This window comes from Contarinia nasturtii, unplaced genomic scaffold, assembly GCF_009176525.2.
Source record: "Contarinia nasturtii isolate CC-2019 unplaced genomic scaffold, AAFC_CNas_1.1 Cnas_scaffold_4084, whole genome shotgun sequence".
Classification (NCBI taxonomy): Eukaryota; Metazoa; Arthropoda; class Insecta; order Diptera; family Cecidomyiidae; genus Contarinia; species Contarinia nasturtii.
The window spans coordinates 841,006-861,255 of record NW_022201380.1 but is presented as its reverse complement, the minus strand read 5'-3'; the positions used below and the strand labels follow the sequence as shown (position 1 = coordinate 861,255).

General features: G+C 33.5%; 5 protein-coding genes across 10 annotated transcripts; 3 read left to right on the top strand and 2 right to left on the bottom strand.

The window, feature by feature from the left end:
- Positions 1-95: 95 nt before the first annotated feature.
- On the top strand, positions 96-2,383 carry LOC116350376. 5 transcript variants are annotated; one of them, XM_031782155.1, is made up of 2 exons: positions 96-255; positions 642-2,383. In XM_031782155.1, exons 1-2 carry the CDS (start codon positions 201-203, stop codon positions 2,123-2,125), a joined length of 1,539 nt encoding a protein of 512 aa, XP_031638015.1. In that variant the 5' UTR covers positions 96-200; the 3' UTR covers positions 2,126-2,383. The 5 variants fall into 5 exon arrangements, with proteins under 5 accessions (XP_031638015.1, XP_031638018.1, XP_031638017.1 ...); XM_031782158.1 differs by having other exon boundaries at positions 104-224; XM_031782157.1 differs by having other exon boundaries at positions 231-342.
- A 532-nt stretch (positions 2,384-2,915) lies between these two features.
- LOC116350378 lies at positions 2,916-5,445 on the bottom strand. The gene is made up of 8 exons (XM_031782160.1): positions 5,057-5,445; positions 4,933-4,979; positions 4,712-4,871; positions 4,436-4,642; positions 4,325-4,371; positions 4,200-4,251; positions 4,005-4,103; positions 2,916-3,942 (listed from the first exon to the last, which is right to left on the bottom strand). The coding sequence occupies exons 1-8, from the start codon at positions 5,217-5,219 to the stop codon at positions 3,803-3,805; spliced, it is 915 nt and encodes a 304-aa protein (XP_031638020.1). The 5' UTR covers positions 5,220-5,445; the 3' UTR covers positions 2,916-3,802.
- A 1,492-nt stretch (positions 5,446-6,937) lies between these two features.
- Positions 6,938-8,531, top strand: LOC116350417. 2 transcript variants are annotated; one of them, XR_004202022.1, is made up of 8 exons: positions 6,938-7,205; positions 7,293-7,339; positions 7,406-7,577; positions 7,647-7,853; positions 7,917-7,963; positions 8,032-8,083; positions 8,167-8,276; positions 8,339-8,353. XR_004202022.1 is itself a non-coding variant. In XM_031782211.1 (8 exons), the coding sequence occupies exons 1-8, from the start codon at positions 6,974-6,976 to the stop codon at positions 8,446-8,448; spliced, it is 966 nt and encodes a 321-aa protein (XP_031638071.1). In that variant the 5' UTR covers positions 6,938-6,973; the 3' UTR covers positions 8,449-8,531. The 2 variants fall into 2 exon arrangements, 1 of the variants encoding a protein (XP_031638071.1); XM_031782211.1 differs by having other exon boundaries at positions 8,178-8,276; positions 8,339-8,531.
- A 3,490-nt stretch (positions 8,532-12,021) lies between these two features.
- On the top strand, positions 12,022-14,348 carry LOC116350361 (protein 5NUC-like). Its single transcript, XM_031782134.1, has 8 exons — positions 12,022-12,061; positions 12,140-12,516; positions 12,636-12,892; positions 12,951-13,080; positions 13,151-13,240; positions 13,306-13,362; positions 13,429-14,067; positions 14,128-14,348. Exons 2-8 carry the CDS (start codon positions 12,148-12,150, stop codon positions 14,290-14,292), a joined length of 1,707 nt encoding a protein of 568 aa, XP_031637994.1. The 5' UTR covers positions 12,022-12,061; positions 12,140-12,147; the 3' UTR covers positions 14,293-14,348.
- A 1,535-nt stretch (positions 14,349-15,883) lies between these two features.
- On the bottom strand, positions 15,884-19,789 carry LOC116350337 (cathepsin L1). The gene is made up of 5 exons (XM_031782102.1): positions 19,636-19,789; positions 18,603-18,710; positions 16,926-17,134; positions 16,454-16,836; positions 15,884-16,379 (listed from the first exon to the last, which is right to left on the bottom strand). The coding sequence occupies exons 2-5, from the start codon at positions 18,696-18,698 to the stop codon at positions 16,042-16,044; spliced, it is 1,026 nt and encodes a 341-aa protein (XP_031637962.1). The 5' UTR covers positions 18,699-18,710; positions 19,636-19,789; the 3' UTR covers positions 15,884-16,041.
- Between the last annotated feature and the right edge of the window lie 461 nt (positions 19,790-20,250).

Below are 20,250 nucleotides of genomic sequence, written 5' to 3'. Positions count from 1 at the left end.
GATTCGCAAAAAAAAGTCTCCAATCTCATATACGTCAACCCCCCTTGGACATATCATATAGAAAGCCGAAGTGTTCATCGGTCGGTTACCGTCGAAAGTCGTTCGCTCCAATGTGAATGTAATCCTACTAAGAACGGACTGAACAAATACATTCAACATCGGCTCCTCACACATTTAGCACGCATCTATCTCCATCGTATATGAACCTTAATACGCAAAACGCGGTCAGTGTCTCTTCAAATCACGTTGGAATATGTAATTTTCACTCACCAGTGAACTTTGTTGAATTGTGAAATTGTATCTATCAAAATATATTGTTGAAAATATTTAACTGAATTCAAAGTAAATTATGTAACGTATTTTGTTTTGTTATTATCAAAGTAAAAACCATTGTGAATTGAAATATGTCATCTATTGAAATCGATTCAAAGAGCCTATATTTGGAAGTGTTGACTCATCATATCTAAAAATATCGCATATATTGTGCTGTTGTCAGTGAAATTAATTTATGTTTTGCGACTATTTCTTCCATCACTGCTCGCATTATTCCTCATTCTATTTTTAACTTTTAACATTTTACATGAAATACAATTCTGTTGTGTCAAAATCAATTAAAGTGAATTTCTTTAATTTCTTTTCAGTAATGGGATTTTTTAAAAAGTTTCTTCGTTTATTGCGAATATCGAAAAATCCCGAAGAATCGAATAGAAAAATGAGTGGAATCAACAGTGACGATGACTACACCGAGACTCCACCCAAAAAATCGCAATCGGTTTATGATATAAACCAAGCCGCATCAAGCGATGAGATCGAAGTAGCTGGGACCTCATCGAATTCTTCCGACCAAGTGCCTTTGCCGTCAATTTTCAAATTGACAATCGATTGTTTTGACGAGATATTTGAGTATTTGAATGTGAAAGATTTGCATTCATTCGGCCAAACATGCACACGAATGAATAAAGTGGCCGGCGAATATTTCAAACGAAATTACAAACGATGCGAAAAGTTCACACATTACAATGGCATTTATACGGTGTACTCTGATCATGAGGGTGTATCGAATGAACGCACGCAAACCTCTGGTTTCAATCGATTCATTCATAACATATCGCAGTACTACGAGAATGTGGGGCCACTCAGTTACATCGAAACGTCCGTCAATGAATTTGAATCGGTTGGTGACATCTATTTTGTGTGTACATGTATTGATGCACATAAAATCAAAAACTTTAAACCAATCCTACCGCAAGTTGAAACCATTCGACTTCATCAATGCACTGGTCGTGGTGATGTGTACGAAGTTTTGCTGCAATTTTGTACAAATCTAAAGAATTTGACGATTTACGACGACGTGGGTTATATCATAAATTCTTATAGGCGAAACGATTGGCTGAACAAATGCTATCCAAAACTTGAACACATCACATTGTCACCGCGGATAAACAAGGAAATTCCAGACCTAAGTGCATTCTTCCAGCAAAATGCGAGTGTTCAAAGTTTTTCAACCACGTCACAATTTCTGTGGATGAATCAGGGTCAGTTGGACGCGAGCAATGTGAAATTGAACGTTTTGGGCGTTGAATTCACCAAAAAGTTTGGCAGCAACCTGTCGAGCTTGGGTCAATTTCGAGATCTATTCAATGAAATGCACGGAAAAGGCATTTTTAAAGGATTACATTTAACCGTTGAACGTATCAACCAACAATTTTGCGATGAGATTGTTTCATTGCCAGCTGTTGAAAAGCTGACTCTTCGTGAGTTCAACGAAATTTACAGCTTGCACCAGTTGACCGGATTGAAGGAGTTGACACTGCCGAGTGGTCTTACGTCGAAGGATATTGAAATGCTGGCCAATAATCTTGTGAATCTCCACACGGTTTCCATTAGCTCCGTCACATCAAACGATCTTCTTCCATTTATGCGATGTGCCAAATTGAGGAAACTCTATGCCTATCTTAATGGCGGCATTTTAAATTTGTCTAAATTGAATAAGGAACGCGGAAAATTGGGTAACGCATGGAAAGTCGTCATTTATCTCAATCAGAACATTTTTTTGGCTACAAAATGGTCCATTGGAAACACCAATTTGAAATTCGTCGAAATCAAACGAAGCTGCGCTGAATAAGTTTGAAATTGATGATCAAACGCACAGTAAAAGTATAAAATACACACGAAAACTCATGATTTTACTATGCACATTTTTCTTTGCTGCAAAAAACATTGTGTTTGGAGTAAAGAGCTCTGAGCAAAGAACGTTTTAGATGAAGGTAGATCAATATTTTGAAGAAATTCGTACAAAAATTACTATTTTTTCAGCGATATTGTCCATGCTACCAATATTTTTATGTGTTGTATCGAAATAGAAGGCAGAAAATATTAGTAATTCCCTCATTTATGTGGTTTTAATTAACAATAAATTGTCTATTATTTGGCTTCGAAAGCTTGAAATCTGTTTTCTGCTTAAATTTGTATCAAAATTGCTTTATTACATACTTGAATAAAGAAAATAAAAGATAAAAAACATGTTTTTGTTTTCTTAAACACGGGTAAAGCAAGTGCAATACGCATTTGACCTTGGCATTGACTTGCTTTATTTCATTTCTTTACACACGAGCGGTACACAGTATACATTTGTCGTTGTTTTTGTGAATTAAGTATATCAAATTCTCTACTCTTGTGTATATTAGACAGTGAATCGATCGTTCCCCTCTTTTTCCTCTTTCTCTCTCTCTCTTTTGTCAAAATCAACAAGTACAATAGCTGTCCACAACTGTCAAATGATAGACATACCCAGTGACAGCTACACATACATTCAATATCACAATGTCAAACACATTCAAATTGGATGATGTCACTGTGCTGAGATTGTATATTTTTAACAATGTTAAGAGAGAGAGTGGGAAAAACAAAACAGCTGTATTTTTATTGAGTTTATTTGCAGGCAATACAACACTTGACAACACTGCAACATAAAACAAAATTCAAGTCAAGTCGATTTGAACATTGGGGCTTATATGTAATTACACATTTGGGGCGTTTTTTATTGTTTTTATCATTAAATTGAATTTTAATCGAAAATATGCTATTCAATAAAAAGTGTTCGACTTTTCGACTTGAGTTTGATTCGCCAGTTCAGTTCATCTTCAGGAAAAAAATGCAATTTTACTTTGAAGGCATTGAGAGTATGGCACAATGTAGGACGGATTTTTGTCGAAGACATATTCGAAATACTAAAAAATAACATGTAAATCTACATGAGATTCGGGCACTGTCATACATGGAGTAAGTAAAATCAGTGTTCAGTGCCCGATTTCAACATTCTCCTGCATTTTAAAATTCTCTTTTTTTAATTTCTGCCTTTTCATCCAATAGCAACAGATTTCTTATATAGATTTCTTAATAGGCTATATTTTCTTTATTGTTGACAAAAAAGAGACAGTTGAAAACAAGAAGATTTTAAATTTGGTGAAATCGGGCCCATGTGATATTGAAATGAGACGAAATTGATAATTTTCGTGTTGTATCCCAAAAAGACATAGTCCTTTTTAGTTTTGTCGTTCTCAATGCTATTTATGAAGTAAGGCCTCTAGATGGAACGGTACTTACTCCATGACAAATAACGAAAAAGACGGACATTCACACAAATTGAGATTCCATTGTAGTAAAAAGAACTTTTCTCATGACTCTATCAAAACTCTTAAATCTGTGCACACTACGTAATTTACTACATAAATCTATCATATTAATTTGTTGTTTTTTTATGGCATTTTTGAGAAAGGAGTGATTGCACACCCTTTCGTTATTAAGCAGTATCCTTGTTATGGAGGTTTGGTGGTGGTGCGTATGTAATGTTAAATTGATCTCTCTCTGGTCCGTTTCTGTGACTAGCTACTATTCGTCTCGAAATGCATGCAAGAAAGATATACAGTCCCGTGTAAAATACTAAAAAAATAGGAAAATATTAATTAACTTATTACGAATTTCATATTCGATTGATCAATTACCTGTTATTGAATAAATTGGATTAAAAGTGTTGCTCCGACGATTTCCCGGATTGTATCCTTTGTCCATTATACCGTAAATAATGAGACCGATCCAAATACCTGCAGAAAAGCGTGAAAAATCGTGGAAAAATAAAAAAAAAGATAAAAAAGAAGTATCGTTAAACAATTGTCATATATATTGAAAAGAAACCTTACCCAATGGTATCAACCAACATATCAGTGCAATCACCATGAATACTATTTTGAACTTTGGAAAAAGAAATGGTCGCGATTGAAATTCAAATAGATATTTTGTTCAAATTGTGTCTATTCACACTCACTTTGGTGATTCCATACAGCCAAGTACATGCCGCCACTAAATTCAGGACTGCGAAAAAAAGATATTTATTTATATGTCAAAATTCAGTGTTTGGTTTACAAAACAAACATACCAAGTACCAAAATCCCACCATATAGATAGAAATCCGATTGTTTCGACTGCGAAAAAAATAGTAAAGTTTGTCCAACAGTAAATGCTTTCAACATCCAACCAAGGATATATCCATATAATTTGCAGTCACATTTAAAGATTTTTTCCACACCTTTTCCGAATGCATTATAAATCAACATTAAGGTAATGAAAGATAGAACAAGTACCACTAGAAACGAGGAATAAACGAAATAAATTAGTCAAGGAATATTTGGCAAAACTTTAATCTTGTCATTACGGGTTAGAGGTCCAATCAACGTTTCGAAAGTGCTGTACTTATAATACAGATCTGGACCATAGGGTATGCTTTTTATTGTCAATAGAAATATATAGCCCACCCACAGGTTCAAAGATGCGCCCCAAAGAATCAACGACTTTAGCATCAATCCTTTTTTACCCTGTAAACATTGCGAACATTGAGAGGAACACTGCACAAAATTATTTGATTTTTATATGTACCTTAAGACTTCCCCACAGCCACATGATGGTTGCCAGTACATCAACCGCTGTAAGATAACATTTCACAACATAATAAATCGAAAGACTCCTTTGAAAAAGTTTCAAATTAAGAAGGACCGCTTACCAGACATCAAAATCATCGATTTATTAATTATTCCCGTTTCTTGGTACATTTCACTTTGTACATAGCATAGAAATGCAAATAAAATGGTGCCAAATAGGAATCCCAATAGTCCGGCCAATTGGCCGGTGACCTTTCGTCCGGAATAAAAATTTGAACTTTCCATTTCTATAATACTGATGACCTAATATCAAGAAGGGAAGTATACAACACAGTGTATTTGCAATGACCTTGAGACATATGCCAATAAAGAGAACACAGAAACGCACAAAAAGAACAGAGATAAACGAATGTTTTTTTTAAATCACATATTTTGTCACTCAATCAAAATGTTCAAATTTTATTTTTATTCTATTATTAAATTATTTTTAATATTTCTATTAATTTTGTAGTCGAAGAGACTTTCTATAATTTCACAGAGAAATGGAATTTACATGAAAGACAGACAAAACATTTATCAAAACTGAGACGCATTAAATATTTGGTTGGATTCATTGTCTGCGATACATTGCATACACAAACACAAATACTGACACAGGCGGCTTTGGTGCTGTATATAAACACATAACACACACTGAATAGAGAGTTGGAGAATGCTATATACTTTCTGTTTATACAACAAATTCAATACAAAGGAGTTTTGTTTACGAAAATTATTATTTGTCGGCATATGTCTGATTCACAGTGCGACCGATGCCCGAACTCAACCGAATCATATACAACTACGTTTTGCGTACACATATGATGAAGAATGAAAACGAAAAGGAATAATGAATTGCTTGATATTGACAGCATCACACATTATATTGCATGCTTTTTGCATCAAATGTTTACTTATCTAAACTGAATTCTACTACGGACATTGAAAAACACACTTTCGTTATAAATCACTGCGAATGAAATGATCACTTCATACTCCAAATATTCTGAAAATGATCTGAGTACCTTCTGTGCCCGAAATATTATCGTTGAATAGAATTATAAACGAAAATAGATTAAATTAATATTTTGCAAATAGATAGTGAAGAGCTTTTTTGCTCTTCATAATTTGAAGAGAAAACATTTTGAAATAAGTCCTGATTTTTAATTTCAGAAGCAATTCAATTGGTTTGAAAGCAGTTCAAGTCTACGGCGTTTGTGTAAATGCATTACATCACTGCACTAAGCACTTATTGTCACCTACTAATTTTGATCCATTGGGCAGGTCTTTATATTTGATGCTGTAACATAACAATCGATAAGCTTAATCGCACTCGAAAATGCCGAACTTCGGTTTGATTTGACGCACTCTAATTAATATGTTGTGATTTGGTAACATCGTGAAATTATGGCATAAACAACGCATTCGCCGATTGAGTCATCTCTTTATCTTTTAATAGATTTTATAGTATTTTGTTAAATAGCGTCAGATTCGACAAAAATATTAAAAAAAGAGTTATTGAATTATGCACAGTGAATATGTGGCGACAAACAATATTTTTTGTAATCAAAACTCATTTGTATTGAATCTATTCAGTGTATATTTATATACAGCACCAAAGCCGCCAGTGTTAGCATTTGTGTATGCAACGGTATGCAATGTATCGCAGAATATATTCAGAGAGTGAATCCGACCAAATATTTAATGCGTCTCAGTTTTGATAAATGTTTTGTCTGTCTTTCATGTAAATTCCGTTTCTCTGTGAAATTAAAGAACATCTCTTCGACTACAAAATTAATAGAAATATTAAAAAGAATTTAATAATAGAATAAAAATAAAATTTGAACATTTTAATTGAGTGACAAAATATGTGATTAAAAGAAACATTCGTTTATCTCTGTTTCTGTGTTCTCTTTATTGGCTATTGTCTAAAGATCATTGCAAATAGACTGTGTTGTATACGTGCATTCTTGATATATCAGGTCATCAGCATTATAGAAATGGAAAGTTTGAATTGTTATACCGAACGAAAGGTCACCGGCCAATTGGCCGGACTATTGGGATTTCTGTTTGGTACCATTTACTTTGCATTTCTATGCTATGTACAAAGTGAAATAAGTGAAATGTACCAAGAAACAAATTTAAGTTATGCGCATTTGCATCCGATCACATTACATCCTAATGTACTGTTACAAATAATTATAATTAATAAAGCGATGGTTTTAATGTTTGGTAAGTGGTTCTTCTAAATTTGAACTTAATTTACCTTTTTTCAAAAAGGCCTTTTGATTTTGTATGTTATGAAATGTTATTTTACAGCGGCTGATATACTGGCAACCATCATGTGGTTGTGGGGAAGTCTAAAAGTAACGCACATTTAAAAGTTGAATAATTCTATGCAGTGTTCCTCTCAATGTTCGCAATGTTTACAGGGTAAAAAAGGATTGATGCTGAAGTCATTGATTCTTTGGGGTGCATCCTTGAACCTGTGGCTGGGCTATATATTTCTATTCACAATAGTAATAATATTCATTGGTCCAGATCTGCATTATGTGCACTTTCAAATTATATGCACCTCCGAAACTTTGATTCCATCTCTAACCGGTAATGACAAGGTTAAAGTTTTGCAAAATGTTCCATGACTAAATTCTTTCGTTCATTCCTCGATTCTAGTGGTACTTGTACTCTTTTACATTATCTTAATGTTGATTTATAATGCATTCGGAAAAGGTGTGGAAAAAATCTTTAAATGTGACTGGAAATTATATGGACATATTGCTGGTTGGATAATGATCGCATTTAACGTTGGACAGACTTTACTATTTTTTCCGGATTCGCATTATTGGCATTTCTATCTGTATATAGGAATTTTGCTACTTAGTATGTTTGTTTTGTAAACAAAACACTGATTTTTGACATATGAATAAATATCTTTTTTCTCAGTCTTAAATTTGGTGGCGGCATGGACTTGGCTGTATGGAATAAATAAAGTGAGTGTTAATAGACACAATTTGAACAAAAATGAGTTTCAATAACGACCATTTGTTTTTTTTTTCAGTTCAAAATAGCATTCATGCAGAAAGCACTGATATGTTGGTTGATACCATTCGGTAATGTTTCTTTTCAATATATTTGACAATTGTTTAACGACACTTCTTTTGTATCTTTTTTTATTTTTTAATAATTTTTCAAGTTTTTCTGTAGGTCCTTGGATCGGTATCATTATTAACGATATAATCGACGAAGCATACAATCCGCCATTTCGTTGGAGCTTTATTTGTAGTTCAATTTATTCAATAACATGTAATAATTGATCATTCGAATGATATTCTTAATGAGTGAATTAATATTTTCCCATTTTTTAGTATTTTATACGGGACTGTATATCTTTCTTGTATGCATTTCGAGACGAATAGTAGCCAGTCACAGAAACGGACCAGAGAGAGATCAATTTAATATTACGTACGCACAATAAAAAAAGAGTCTTACAGAGTCCGAAAAATAAAGAGTCTTACAGGAGTAAGACGAACTTTTCCGCACGGTGGTAGTTGCGTATTCTATTAAGCTAGTTCAAAATAATATTTGTTCGATTTTTTAAGTCTATCAAGCGGCGTTAAGTTCGAGGCCAAAAAATATCGAAATATCCTTTAATTTTATAACAGAAGTACTCGCAAAAGATTTTTCACAATTTCATGATGAACCAATTTGTATGACATTTGAAAGTATTCTATTTTCTTAAAAAAACGCTATAAAAAATATGTCTGACGTTAATTTTGCCATAAAAACTATTTTTGAAACACTTTTCATAAAATAGTCAAAAAAATTTGGAGTTTTTTTATGGAAACCATGCCTGTATGGTATCGTAATGACGTGAAACTTTGCACAGGCTATTTTTTTTTGAGCGACCCCAAATCATCATGTTCAGTTATATTTTAAATAACTTTTCTGGGAGGTGAGATAACACTGTGCATCATTTTACTTTACCGCACACACCTAGTGTGAAAGGGGAAAGTATTGCAATAGGTCAAAATTTACGAAACTTCAAAAACATGTTTTCTGGACGTTTCTGAGGTCAGAGAACCCGAATCAGGCCGTTTTGAGCATGGTTGTTGTGGGTCGCTTCCACGTCGTACGTCGTACGTCGTACGTCGTACGTCGTACGTCGTACGTCGTACGTCGTACGTTGTCCGCCGTACGCAAAATTTGTCCATCGATTTTCTCACCACCCAGAAAAGTTATTTGAAATCTGACTTCACGGGATGATTGGGGGTCCCCAGGAATAGAAATCATCAGATTTTGAGCGACTTTGGTTGATGGAAAAAAATTCCATGCCTGGAGTGATACCTATGAAAAAGAGTCCAATTTTCGTCCAAAAGTCATACTTAATGTAGTCATAATAAACACTCAAAAATATGTATTGGGGGGTTTTTTGGCACGAGAAAACCGAATCCGACGTTAGTTTTGAGATACAATCAATTTTTAATACAGTTTCCTTGAAAAAATCACAAAAAATTTGGATTTTTGTATGGGAGCCATGCCTGTATGCTACCTTAATACTTTGCCAAGACTATTTTTTACACAAAAAAATAACATTCTGAAAATTTGAAGAGATTTCAATTAAAATTAGGGGTACCTCCCATACAAAATTTTCAATTGGCTCAAAAACGAATATTTTGTATGGGAAGTACTCTTGATTTTGGTTGAAATTTCTCCAAACCCTCCGAATGTTATTTGTGAAAAAAATAACCTGTGCAAAGTTTCACGCCATTAAGGTAGCATACAGACATGGCTCCCATACAAAAATCCAAATTTGTTGTGACTTTAGTTATGAAAAGTGTTTCAAAAATAATCTTTATGGCAAAATTAACGTCTGACATATTTTTTATAGTGTTTTGTTAGAAAATAGAATACTTTCAAATGTCGTACAAATGGGTTCATCATGAAAGTGTGAAAAATCTTTTCTCGGGTACTTCTGCTATTAAATTAAAGAATATTTCGTTGCCAAAGTTGAAACATATTTTTTGGTATCGAACTTTACGCCACTTGAAAGACTTGAAGAATCGAGCAAATATTATTTTGAACTTTCTTAATAAAATACGCAACTACCACCGTGCGGAAAAGTTCGTCTTACTCCCGTAAGACTCTTTATTTTAACTTTGAAAATGTGATGGAGACGAGACCCACCATTTTTACATAATTTGGGTATGCTGATTTCAATGGCATCACCCGTTTTTCTCTAACACGCCAGGATTTTCCACAATTTTCCTAGAGAGTTTTCCGGAAAACCAAAATTGGATGTTTTTACTCTAGTAACATTTTGAATTCATGCAATATCCCAGGGGGGTGACCTATCAGGCGTTGTAGTACGGTTCAAGTATAGTTAAGCCACACAATTCGTTTAAAAAAAAAATTGAGTCATTTGAAAAAAAAAATTGATTTGGTTATTCCCCTCTGAAGCCCACATTTTGAAGTAAAATCGGTATCCATTCAAACGCTCTGAAAGACCGAATATGACGCTGTTTTTGCTATAAAATTGGGTTTGAATACACTTATCAAACAAAAACTATCCAAAATGGTCAAAAATGACCAAAAATGTTAACATGTGGTAAGTGTATTCAAATCTAATTTTATAGCAGAAAAAGCGTCATATTCGGTCTTTTCATGCCAAAAAAACCCCAAATACTCATTTTCAGAGCGTTTGAATGGATATCAATTTTACTTCAAAATTTGGACTTCAGAGGGGAATAGCCAAATCAATTTTTTTCAAATGACTCAATTTTTTTTTTAAACGAATTGTGTGGCTTAACTATACTTGAACCGTACTACAACGCCTGATAGGTCACCCCTCTGGGATATTGCATGAATTCAAAATGTTACTAGAGTAAAAACATCCAATTTTGGTTTTCCGGAAAACTCTCTAGGAAAATTGTGGAAAATCCTGGCGTGTAAGAGAAAAACGGGTGATGCCATTGAAATCAGCATACCCAAATTATGTAAAAATGGTGGGTCTCGTCTCCATCACATTTTGAGTGACGCACAGTGTAATGGATGAGAGATGGAAAAATTTTGCGTACGGCGGACGACGTACCACGTGGAACAGACCCACAACAACTATACTCAAAACGGCCTGATTCGGGTTCTCTGACCTCAGAAACGTCCAGAAAACATGTTTTTGAGGTGTCGTAAATTTTGACCCATTGCAATACTTTCCCCTTACACACTAGGTGTGTGCGGAAAAGTAAAATGAAGAAAAACTGAAATTGTTTCATATTTAAAGTTTTGTAAAATTGATTGAAATAAAATTTGAAAATTGTATCATGAATTTCTTTTGGATTGTAATGTTTGAATGACATTTTACAGTAATTGACTCTATGGCACCAATTTAGCAACTTGTAAAACCAAATTTGTACAACACGTCAAAGAAGCGATAAGATTACTGCCTAAAATGATAAAAAAATAAAATTCACGTATAGTTGGCGCTACATTCTATGTAATAAGCGTATACTTTCCACTTAGTCCGTTGCAACGGAAAACAAGTTTGCATAGAATGCAGCGCCAACTATATGTGAATTTTATTTTTTATCGTTTTAGGCAATAAATCTATGGTTTTCTTATGGCTTCTTTGACGGATTGACAAGTGAATTGAAATAACATTTATGTGGATGATTGAATGCGACTCCACCCATACAAACGTCTCATAGTTTAGCATTGCATTGAAATTTTAGGGTTCAAACTATGTTCATAATAGAACTTCATATAGCTGAATTTTCATTCGGTTCTTACATTGAAACACAATAAAATTAAAGACGTCGTGGAGAAAAATACTAAATAAAGAATGACGAAGAGCATTTATTTTAATTATTCGTTTGATAGATTGTAAATTTCCATTGCTGCGTTAGAAACCTATATTGACTATTAATTCTCATGACTACCTACAAAAGTTATTCTGTATTTCACAGTCTGAAGCGATGACAATAATTCAAAATTGATCAAAAAAAGCTGTATAAACACAAATCGATTTTTATAATACACAGTGTTAATTGGCACGTTTAGTAAGGCAGACACGCTTATTTTACGTAACCTAATTTGTGAGTGAAAATTGAATTTTCATAACACAAGTTTTTTCTTTTCGAGCGATAACTTAATTGATCTTCTTGCTTTTAAAGTCGCCAATATGTTCTCTCGCAAAAAATCTATCACGATTTTGAGTGTGGTGTTGCTGTTAACATTATCAGCGAACTTCGTGAAATCAGGTCCAAATGATTTTAGTCTAACCATTCTGCATAGTAATGATATGCACGCTCGATTCTTGCCAATTGATTCGTCACTAAAATCATACCTGGCTGCCGATAGTAAAATAAGTGAAGGTTTCGGGGGTTTTGCACGCATATCACAAGTAGTAAAGGAACATCGGCAAGCGGCCAAAAATGGAAATGTCTTATATTTGGATGCTGGCGATGTTTATGTTGGATCACGATGGTTTAACTTATTCAAGCACAAGGTCACCGCAGATTTCATGAATATTCTGAAGCCAGATGCAATGGTATATCGAAATTATTTTTAATGCCTTTTATATGCATGCTTTTCACTTCTCAAATGCTGTGCAAAAGAGCAAAAATTCACCATTTCTAAAAACTTGAATTTCAAATTGATTTAATACAGTGTTTAGGCAATCACGAGTTTGACCATGGTACCGATGCTTTGATACCATTTTTGAATCGTGTTAAATTTCCAATATTATTCGCAAATATGAACAATAAAACCGACAATCCATTACGTAGAGTAAAATCAGTTATGCCATCCGTTGTTCTCAAAGTAAGTGGATATAAAATTGGAATCATCGGCTACCTAACACCAGAAACAAAAAATTCAACATCCGGATGCGACGTGGATATCACTCCTGAAATAGCGGCAATAAAGTTAGTCGTAAGATTGAATTTGAGGCTTTTTTTCAATTTTTAACCAATTTTCTTTCAGTCAAGAGGCAAAAATCTTAAAAAAAGATGGCGTCCAAATTATCATCGCCTTGGGCCATTCTGGTTTTAGGAAAGACTTGAAAATAGCTGCCAACTGTCCTTTCATCGATCTTGTTGTTGGCGGGCACACTGTACGATTTGCCTTATGACGCTTTTTTAAGAATACTCTGCTTAAAGTCGATATTATTCCTACCCATACAGCACAAGTTTTTGTATACCGGCCAACAGCCGGACACTGAAGAGCCTGATGCATCTTATCCAACGGTTGTCAAGCAAAAAAATGGAAAACAAGTTGAATTATTTAAATTATTAATAAATAAATTATTATTTTTATAAATTTATTTTTATTTTTAAAGGTTCCAGTTGTAACTGCATTTGCTTACACAAAATATTTGGGCAAATTGGAATTGCAGGTTGGACTTTTTTGGAGCGGATTTCAATCGATACGATTTCTCTAATAAATTTTTATGGCCTTACAGTATGACAAGAAAGAGAAAAGATTCAAGAAATTTGCGGGTAATCCGATTTTATTAAATTCGGGTATTCGCAAGGATCCTCAAGTAACGGCTCTCGAATTGGAATATCGAAAAAAGGAGGCGGATATCACCGGGGAACCAATAGGCAGATCAAAGATACACCTCTCCGATTTTCGATGTCGAGCCATGGAATGTGCTCTTGGCAACCTGATCACCGATTCAATTGTTAAATCCGCTATGGCGAATTTGGAGGATATCTCATTCATTTCATGTGTTGCATTAGTCACGAGCGGTTCTATTTGCGGTGAATTGAAAGCTGGATATATAACAGAAATAGACTTGAATGAAGTGATTCCGTTTGATAATGAGTTTATCATTGTCAAAATTTCAGGCGAAAAATTATTACAAGCTCTCGAATATTCCGTACGCAAATATTGTGAACAACGATTCATCGGTTCATTTTTACAAATGTCGGGATTACGTGTTGTTTTTGACGTGGCTAGAGAGTCTGGTAAACGTGTTGTGTCCGCAGATATTTACACCTTCGACTCAAAGTATGAACGAATCGATTCAAAAAAAGAATATAACGTCATCATTACTTCATTCATGTTTAAAAACAAAAATGGCTTTTATATGTTCGGAGTAAGTGACTGGAATTTTGTTGGAAATCCAATAGTTTCAATCTTCAATTTTTGTTCATAGGATTGCGAAGCAAGACCATTATCAATCAAGGTGACTGACGCGTTTCGGACGTACGTTGAGTCTATTCGCGTCATTAATCCAAAACCTGTGCATGAAGGACGCATAACGGTTCTTAATGAACCTCCTCTTCCCGCAGATAAACCACCATTGCACCAATATAACTAACAAATTCTGCGCTGCTTTGACATTTTTTAGCATTTTTTTTTTAAATTGAATTGTGAAACTCCATTTTAAGCTTTTAATAATTTTGTTTAATAATGAGTTCGATAATACATATATTTAGAGAAAAAGCAATGAATTTGGGTGGATATTATTTTTTTCCAACTCAACTGTCACAAGTTGACGCCAGATACGCTTAAAATATTTTTCAAAGTATCATGAAAATATATTTTGGAGATGGTGTTCAATTGTGTACGCCTCGGGGAAAAACACTCATTGGATTTGAAAGTTTATTTTTTATTTCGCTTATATTTATTCAGCTGAAATGAAATTTTCGATTTATTGACATCGAAAAAAACTGTTTGCTCCAATACATTTCGAAAGTCGTATCAAAGATCAACGACCCTTTTGAAACTACCGAGCTTACTAAGCTTTAATACCTCATAATACATAATGGTCTATCAATTGGCCAAAGAACTTAACCGCTCTCAGAAATTGGAATTTGGTAGCTCACTGCACTACCAGTGCTTGTTCAATACCTTTAGGGAAATAAATATTCTTTCGGTAAAGAAAAACATTTGAAAAAAGTGCAGAATTTATTTAATAAAGTGTTTGTCTTTTGCAAAGGAAGTAAATCTAACGTCCATTGCTCCCGCTGACACTTGGAATTGATGATCAATGAATATATGTAAAATACAGGGAAAACTGAACACCATAACCACAATACTTCTCATTATGAAGACTTTCAAAAACTATTGATCTTTTGGCACTTATAGAGTGAAGTGTATTTTTGAAAAGCAATTTTTTTCAAATATCGCAATGTTTATATTGTCCATTTCAAGTCAATTTCAACTTTGTGTAATTCTTGAAATAACATCAATGAAACATATTTCATTAACAGATTTCATTTACATATTATACAAAATATACATTATTATTTTCATTTTCATATTTATAGAATTTGTTAAAAACAATATTTTGTAGTTTCACTTATCTAAAATAATATTTGGAGCAGGGTCGACTTTATGACAATGCGACATTATTGCATTTATAGCAGCATAGTAGACTTGTTGTACTCGCAATAAAGAGTTTTCCATGATATTAATAAATAAGATAAAAGCTGTTGATCAATTAAGCAAAGAAGAAAAAAGTCGTTTCGTTTTTATTAAATAAAACATTGTTCATGCCGCAGCTTTATTTCAAAGTCAGAATATTTACTTATCACCATCTATCGACCGCAAAATATTCCTATAATAAATTTGTGTAATGTTCAAAAAAATGAGTTAGATAAATCAAACAACAAGAAGAGTTGATTTTTTTATTTTTTATTTTTCAGTACTCTTAAAATGCTTAGAATTGATTTCTTTTCTCTTATTGAGAAAAAAATAACGATATACTTTCAAGCGATTGGAAATATTTCTGATGTGAATTTCATTTGAAGCTGTCGATTTTGTGTATGTATAGCCTTATTTGTATAAAATAAAGTATCGCTTATTTCATTATCAGTCCTAAATCACACAATTAACAATCTTAGGCACAAATTATTATTTGGTAACATTTTGAACGAAAATCAATTTCATGGCAAAAAATGAAACCATTAGCGAAATAATGATGGTTTATTCGACAAAAACAAAATTTAAAGAAAAAAATGCTAAATAATTCCAAATTCATGAGAAGAAGAAAATTAGATGAAAAATATCGAAATACAATAATAATAAAGAATAAAGATCGTTTGAGTATAAACGTTGTTGGCGTTTAAACCAATGGATAACTGGCTGATGTGGCGATACCGCAATGATTCTTCTTATTACGAGCCATTTTAACGTATCCGGCGTCTCCCCACGATGTGCCCCAGCTATTCTTGACAATGTAATAGTCTTTGTCGTCTTCGCTTCCGTAACCAACGGCCAACACACCATGGTCCAATTGTTGTGAATCACATTGTGGTTCGTAATAAACTCCCGACGAATAGAATTGGAATGATTCGTGTGAAGCATCAATTGCAACTGATACAGGTCCAACTGTGGCTAATGCAGCCACCAATTTTTTTTCATTTCCTTCTGGGATATCGACGAAACCACGATCAGTAGCACCTGAACAAAAAAAATGATTTTTTTTTTCAATTTTTTTTTTGACATTTTATTCGCTGATATTCAATAATGTTTACCTGAATTCTTTGCAGTGTATTTACACGTATCATCTTGACCTTCATATGGGTATGATTTTTCGGTATCAATACCACCGTTGTCTTTGATATATTGGAAGGCATTGTCCATTAATCCACCGTTGCAGCCATTGTTACCGAACGCAGCCGAACAGTCGACCAGATTTTGTTCTGACAATGATACCAAAACACCAGTCTTACGGAAATGTTGTCCTTCAAGGGCACCAGTTGATGAGAATGACCAGCAGCTACCACAATGACCTTGATCTTTGATTTCAGTAACGGCTCCTTTTTCTCTCCAGTCAACCGATGCTGGAACTTCCACATTGGCTGGTTCGACAAAGAAGATTGGCTCTTCGACTGGTTTGTTTACACCTTTGTTCAATCTATAATCAAAAGATATCAAAAGATTGAGCATTTAATACGTTGTGCATAAGTAGAAAAAATTATCGTTTTGTTTTTTTTTTAAACTTACTTCAAAGCGGTCGATCGATTGAAACCGTTCATGTGAGCCACGAATTCATGATGCAACAAATCGGCATATTTGTTCAATGCCAATTTATATGAAACATGTCCCTTTGCATATGCTTGATTGTGTTGTGCGATTTTATTTTTATTTTCCACAAAAATCTTCATACGGAAACGCTCTTCTGTATCACTTTTGTACTCTTTTGAATGCTCCAACTAGACGAAACAATACGAAAATCCAAATAAAAGAGGAAAACAATGAAATTATTTTAAAAGTACAATTCATTTGATAGCCTATATCAGCATTCGGACTTAAATAAATGATTCACGAGTAGCACGAGAGACAAAAACCAGATTATGGAAAAAGACGTAGAAAGTATTTGCTTGAAATTGATTATGAGTTACGTATGCGTCTGTCCTGTAATGGGTGCGCAATAACTATAATCGATTAGTTCATGTGCTCGACCGGGTCAAAGTTACTATAAAAACCTTTTTACGTTGTGTTCAAAGTTTTATTGGAAATTGTCGATGAAGCGTGCACAGATTGCGCATACAATGCTGATAATACATTGGCGGTTACTCAAATTGGCGCGCAAAAGGGAACGCATGTTGAAAAAATAGGTCAACGACAAACCAAGACGCCAAATTTGAATCCACGTGACAATTTCAATGTAAATGTACATAAATCAATTGAACTGATTCAACCGAAAATTTCATCATGCTAATTTATTCATGTGGTCTAAGACAAAAAACGGAAAATGCACAGAAGAAATATCGGTATGAAATGACATTACATTTATAAGTTGTTTTCATTTAAATTAAAATTACTATAAAAAAATATACTGATAAAATACTCAAAAAACGGTAACTTTTTCAAAAAAGATGGAAAAATTATCTCCAAAGAACTGCGACTGTTTCGAGGAAATATGTGCGTCAGCAATTATAGGCCGTGAAGGAAAGCATTTTGATGGATTGTTTGTGTTTCAACTTTGTTTTTTACTTATAAACTAATTCTGACTGACAAATAAAATGAATAACTGATACCGTTTCATGCGAAAAAAAAACTAGTGAAAACGCAAGTGAGAACGCGACGCGCAATAAAAGTCATGTGAGTTTTATCGCAACTGGAAATGAGATTTGTGCGTCCGTATAATTTTTTTTTTTGCATCAACCGGTTAGGTCATTCGTACCAGGCTATCAGTTCTCTAAATTCTGCTTTGAATGTGTCTTTGGTCAACGGTTTAAAATTACCGATCACGCGCTTCGCAATTCAGTTTCTTGATTAAGTTACATGGATGACGTTAAAAATAGCCAAGCGAATAAATAAACATGACATACAAATCATTTTCTGTTTTTCAGTGGAACATTCGAGAAGTTTTTCTTTTCAATTCGATTTTTTTTTTATTAGTTTTGAAATTCATTACATTAAAGTTTGCTTGAAATGGTTGATTGAAACTGCCGATATGAAATCTGTTGTCATATCGGTGATTCAAAAACATTTGAATAAATTCAAATACGGAATAAAAAAATTGAAACAAGCATTTTTTTTAAATTCAGAATGCTGACTGGATTTCCAAATCTCTTTTGTTTTGATTCAAAATGCATGCATGGGGCGTTTCTTGTTTTTGATGATGTCGCCACAAATGGTGAATCATTTAAACGTTTATTTAGTTAAGCCACTTACCTTATATGCATGCCATTCCTCTTGGATCAATTCAAAAATTGAAACGGCACTGGTTGCAGCCAATAGCCCAACGAACACAATCAAACATTTGTTCATGATTATTATATTCTGTCAATGAGAAAGCAACATAAAATAATTAAAAAAAGGAAATTTTCTGTAATGAGTTGTAATGCTAGTTGCCTTATTTACGGCGTGAAACAAGTTTCCGTTGTCTTTTTTTGGATCGAAGTATGTTTTGAATATAAAAGCAATGTAAGTCTACAAACTGTAAAATCAGCTGTTACTTGAAAGTGTTTCAACCCAACATCGTACACAATAACAGTGTAGACTGTACTGAGACACAACAAAAATACACACACATACCAATATGCAGCGTTCTCTTTTGTTTATATCTATGCCTTTTTACGTTTTCGATAAACATGGAACGACGAAAGAAGATGAAAAGCAGAGAAAAAAAATGTTCTCGTCCGTTTTTGGTATTATTCTTTGTTTCGTTGAAAAATGAGTAAGTGTTTGGAATAAACGGGAAGAATAAAATAGAAATCGAAAACAATAAATAAAAATGATATTTTTTTCGTTCGATATGAAGGTACCAGTAGAATAAAAATCACAAAGAACATTTATGTTGTGCTGGTTCCATTTTGAAAATATGCCAAATCATCAACGAAAAAGAGACTAAACTCAATAAATAGCACAAAAATACGTCGTAAATTGAATAAAACGAAGTAAAAGAAAAAACGAATTCTCTAAAACCTCTACAAATGATGAAATTTAGTCATCACAATTCACATACATAATTGAATTATCTGATTTAGTCATCATTATTTATTTATATTTTGCTTCTTTCGTCTTCGGAATTTTAATATTTGGTCATGCAATTTTCGTCGCAATTTTCTAATTATGTCTATCAATTTAATCTATCAGTGACAAATGTTGCATCGTTAAGATAAGAAAAGACGCCCTTCTTTCCATGACAAACAATATGTCTGTTATAACAATCTAAATACATAAATAAAAATGAATGACCACTTACTTGAACCAAAAATACGGCGACAGTTGAAAAATTTGTGGATTTTGTGCAAAGTGTTTTAACAAAAATTTAAAATAATTTTCTCTTCCGTAAAAATGAACACAAATTAAAAAAAATTTGTGCCCGATGTGATCGACGTTTCGACACTAAATGAATATTTGTACAAACCGTTTTGCGATGATGACTTTATAGTTGGTGGCGATGAAACATACATACACAAAACAAAGAAATACACACAGATAGGCACACATTCAATTCCGTTGTCTATTCCCCTCTTTATGTTTTTCAAGCACAACAGACGAGTGCGATTTGATACTACATTGAATGGACTGGCATTTGTGTGCGAGTGCGTTTTTCTATGACAATTGATCTGTGGAGACTTTTGTGTGCATATGGAGATATGCGGCGAAATCACTATCGATACGTTCAAAATACAAATTATTTTTTTATTAAATTGTTTATTTCTCTTCTCCTTCTCTCTCTCTCTCTCTCTCTCTTCATTTATTCTTTGTGCATTTTTCATTCATTTCTTTTGTCATTTTGTCCAATTTTTTATAATCTTTATAAAAATATTTTTGAACAAATGACTAACGTTACGTTAGTAACCAGTGTTTCGAA